Genomic DNA, 4,483 nt, shown 5'->3' on the forward strand with positions numbered 1-4,483 from the left:
GCGCCCCCCCCGCCCCGCCCCCCCCCCCCCCCCCCCCGGTCCTCGCGCCCCGCCGCCGCCGCCGCGGGATTCTGGGAGCGGCGGTTGAACGGGCGGCGCGTCGGGCTCCGTGTCCGCGCGCCGTCGCCATAGCAACGTGTCGGTGTCTCTCCTCAGGGTGGACAAGGACCGCAGCGGCGTCATCTCGGACAGCGAGCTCCAGCAGGCGCTCTCCAACGGTGAGTCCAGCCCGGTCCGGCCGCCAGGCAGGCAAGGAGGGAGCGAGCGAGCGAGCGGCGCTTAACCCAGCTAGGGCGACCCGCTATCGAAAAGCAAAAAGGAGGACACGTTTCCCGAGTCCCGACTGACCACCAGTGTTCCCTCTAAGCTGAGTCAGTGTGAGCCAGCTCACAGTTTTTTTAGCCTCCGACTCACACATTTTTGTCTCAGCTCAGGAAGGAGGGCTCCAGAACAAACTAATTGATGCCGCAGCCGAATCACTCGCTCACAACTTTAATGCCGGTAGCTCACAAATTACAATTTTTGCTCACAAGACCCCACAGCTTAGAGGGAACATTGCTGACCACCAAGGCTCCCCTCTCAGCTGTGGAGGCCCGTGAGCGAAGATTCCACTTTGTGAGCTACCGGCATTAAAGTTGTGAGCCAGCGATTCGGCTGCGGCATCAATTAGTTTGCTCTGGAGCCCTCCTTCCTGAGCCGAGACAAAAATGTGTGAGCCGGAGGCTAAAAAACTGTGAGCTGGCTCACAATGACTCAGCTTAGAGGGAACACTGGCGGCCATTTCAAACAAGCGATCGCGGTGATGGCGAATCTCATTTTAGATACCCCCCCTCCTGCTACAATAAGCTGTGATCATTGCTGCTAACTGGGAGTACTCCTAAATCTTCCAGCCACCAAAGGGGACATTTTAAACATTTTTTTTAAAGAGCCCAAAAGAGGACAGACCAAAAAAAAAAAAAAGCCATCTGGGAACCCTAGTTAATCACAATACAAAAATTGCCCCCCCCCCAATACACATACACACCCAGTCCAAATTCAACAATGTGCAGTGTGGCCATAAACATAAGGAAACAAAATGAACTGGCCATGGGGCTGCTGTGCCCCCCTCAGACAGCCAAGATGTAGAAGATTGAACGGCACTCACTCGCAGCTGTGAGACGGGCTTCCTCCTGGATGGCAAGAGCCCATGATCGGGACAGCCACTGAGGAGGCCTTGTTCTGCCGCTCTCTTCGTCTCCAGGGGATAGTCTCCCTAACTGATGGGCAGAAATACTTGAGAGAAGGCGCTCCTAAGGATAGACAAATTTAGAACGGTGTTGGACTTTGGTCAAGAAAACCGGTGTCGAAATCCTCACTCAGTCGCGAAGCCGTCAGGTATTCCAAGCTAGCTGCTAAAGAAGTGCTAAATGAGCCCTGAATTTTAAAAGTGTTTCCTATAACTGATTTTAAAAAATTTCCTACACAATTACTAAGTTTGGGTATGAGTGTATTCTGCTAAATTCATATCCTTAAGCAATTTCTCGGCTGAATAGGATAAAGGCACACAGAGCCCTGGTCCAGAATTAGGATGACAGGTAAAAAGGGAAGCTGGAATCCTTTGAAACCTGAAATGAGGAAGTAACAATTCAGTGGAGCTGGGGGCTGTTTTGCTTTGGCTGATTATGAAGGGCAGCAAAACTATTTGGTTAAAGAAATAGTCTTTCTGGTTCCGTGTAACTTCCAGCACTGTCGTTGCCCAATGAGATTATGGTGACTCTTTGTTTGTTTGTTGCACTTAATGTGTTGCCACAATACTGTGCTGTACTATTTCACATCAAGGGAAGAGACAGCCAATGCATGGTGGTATGACTGAGAGAGGGGCATTAATATTTTTTGTTGCTTGCCACTGTCCATCTAAATATGTTGAAGAAAATTATTAATAGTACAGAGTTCTGCTGCTAGTAATGGGCCATGAATGGTGAGTGGGAGACAGTTAAGAGAATCTGAAGAAAGTCTTGTGGTCGTGAATCCACCATGAAAAGCAGTTAAATCAGCTAATTTCAGCTGGGGATGCAGCATGAACAGTATGAAGTATATAAATTAGTAATTACACCGCCCCCACCCTGAGACAAAGTCCAAGTGTTTTCCGACTTGTGAGAAGCTTCTCCAGCTAGGAAGCGCTGCTGACATTGTGTGGTTTGGTTTGGCCAACTGAAAGCGTTGTGTCAAAATGAGCTGAATCTCAGAATTCGTTCCCACTTGGCTTCTAAGTATGAGTTCTCTATTGCGCTCACTCTTCACACTCAGCAAGAAGAATGTGAAGCACTACGGGGAACTCGTAAGAAGCCATCAGTGCCAAATTCGGAGATTCTTCTTTTCGCTGGACTAATGTAGGAAAAATTCATGATGAGACCACTGTTGCAACAGAGTGAAAAGCAAGGATATGGATCTGTGCAGAAAAGGATTAGTTGGATTCTGCCTTGCTGTTTGAAGGGCTTCATCATACATGCAGCTTTTCGTAGGCAGTGTTGGTCAGTGTGGGAAGGGCAATGCACACCTCCTTGTGTTGTTGCAGATCTAGTTCTATTTCTGTCGTATGACTCTGGAAGCCACAGTGTTTAACAGCCTCTGGGAACATTCTAGCACTGTCAGAATGGACTGTTACACATGTGGAGTTAATTTGCCAGATTTCTTACATAGAGGGTGCGTTCAGACGCGACATTTGTAACGGAATAGGTGACGATTCCAACCGGTGTACTTACTGGCGTTCACATGGCGAACATCTGCCTCCCGTCCCTAACCGTTACAAAGCCGTTTACACCGTTGTACTCTGCCACTAGGTCCCAAGTGGTGGTAAACAGAGTGCAACGGTGGCTTCCGATACAAACCGGCGTCTGATCGCTCTCCACCGGTGCCTAGCCACTTCCGTCGGAAGCCTGAGGCTTCCGGCTTTCCCCCGCCATTTTTTAAAACTCTAAGCGATATGCGCTCGGGCGAAGCTTTGCCCCGAGCGTTTGTGAAGAAGGAAAAAAAGCCCTTACTTTACCGTCCCGGAGGAGTCCGGGACTGAAACGAGGCCAGGTTGGGCTTTAAACTTTAAAGGTAAGTGCTTACCTTTAAAGTTTAAATGTAAGGGGGGGGGGGTTGAGCATGCGCAAAAATCGCCATTCTCTGAATGGCTGCCTGTGCGCATGCTCAAACAGTCCTTTAAAAAAAAAACGCCGACGCCCGCAGCGTGTGAGCGGGCGTCCACCGGAGGGCTCCGCAGACAGGAGGGTGAGTCTGATCGCGTTTCTGCCGGCATAAACTGCACCGGTTCCAACCCCGTCTGAACGCACCCAAATAGAAAAGGGTATGTGTTCCCTGTATACATCCCCGTGTTACCACCATTTTGCCTTGTATGCGTGCACTGGAAAGCTACAACAGGCTTCAGCCTGTATACCTGCACTAAAACAAGATGTGTGATTGCTACCTATGGAGATCTATGGTCAGGTTGTCGTCCCCCCCCCCCCCCCCCCCCCCCCCCGGTCATTTTTGAAGCAGCTCTGTGGTCTCTTTCTGCTTGCTGTTGATTTTTCCTCGGATTTCACTTACTTCTTTCCTGTGAGCTGTATCACAGCTCTCTGTTCTTACTTACCATGAAGTTTTCAGCTTCTGCAGTAGGACTTTAATGACAGAGACACGGAATCTTTTTTCTGGGCAAAGAGGTTGGGCCCCGGATGAGCAGCCAGAGACTGACTTGGTAGGTATTTCTTGAGCTGCTGCCACAGCCCCCTTTGCCTCCAGAAGCCCTTGTGAGCAGCAGGCAGCACGACAACAGACCTCTGTCTTGAGTTCGGAGCTCTCCACTGTAATGCTTCTGTTTAGAGAAGGAGCTCTTGCATGGAAAGTTGTGCTCACTCACCTGCTGTGAATTCCACCCATGTTGCCCACAAAGCATGCCTTGTTCTGATGGAGCCCTCCTAGATTAGAGTTCGGAGCTCTCCACTGTAATGCTTCTGTTTAGAGAAGGAGCTCTTGCATGGAAAGTTGTGCTCACTCACCTGCTGTGAATTCCACCCATGTGCCCACAAAGCATGCCTTGTTCTGATGGAGCCCTCCTAGATTAAGGCTGCCAAATTGAACACTGGTGGACTGTGGTATTTTCGGAGAGGAGAGTTTTACTAAGATAGTAAAGTTTGTTCTTTTATGGGAGGACGCTCACAATCCGCTTTCCTGTGCCTGGCCTTCATCTCAAGAATAGCTTGCTTGTTTGGAGTGGAGTTTAAAATAAAACAAGTGGTGACCCGCACCCGAATGTCATGGATCGTTTCCACTTGTCCCAGTCTAGCTTCGGAGATGGGGACGGTTTCCACCTTTACAGCCACCCGTAGGTGATTAAAGACGCCTCCTGGGATTGCCCCCGCAGATGCCACTCCCTGCCCTCCAAGGCCTGTTTCCACCTTGGCAGCCAGACTTCTTGTGAGTTAAAGGGAGAAAGTGTGCTACCAAATTCTAGCTGCTG

General features: G+C 49.8%; 1 protein-coding gene across 1 annotated transcript in view; it reads left to right on the top strand.

The window, feature by feature from the left end:
- Positions 1-88: 88 nt before the first annotated feature.
- Positions 89-4,483, top strand: part of PDCD6 (programmed cell death 6) — a gene marked incomplete at its 5' end in the record, with an annotated part of 12,162 nt that continues 7,767 nt past the window's right edge. The window contains one exon of the mRNA XM_015405511.1: positions 89-218. Coding sequence (XP_015260997.1) covers positions 89-218 — 130 coding nt within the window. The remainder of the gene's footprint in view (positions 219-4,483) is intronic.

This window comes from Gekko japonicus, unplaced genomic scaffold (assembly GCF_001447785.1).
Source record: "Gekko japonicus isolate JY-2015 unplaced genomic scaffold, Gekko_japonicus_V1.1 scaffold1085, whole genome shotgun sequence".
In the NCBI taxonomy this organism is placed as follows: domain Eukaryota; kingdom Metazoa; phylum Chordata; class Lepidosauria; order Squamata; family Gekkonidae; genus Gekko; species Gekko japonicus.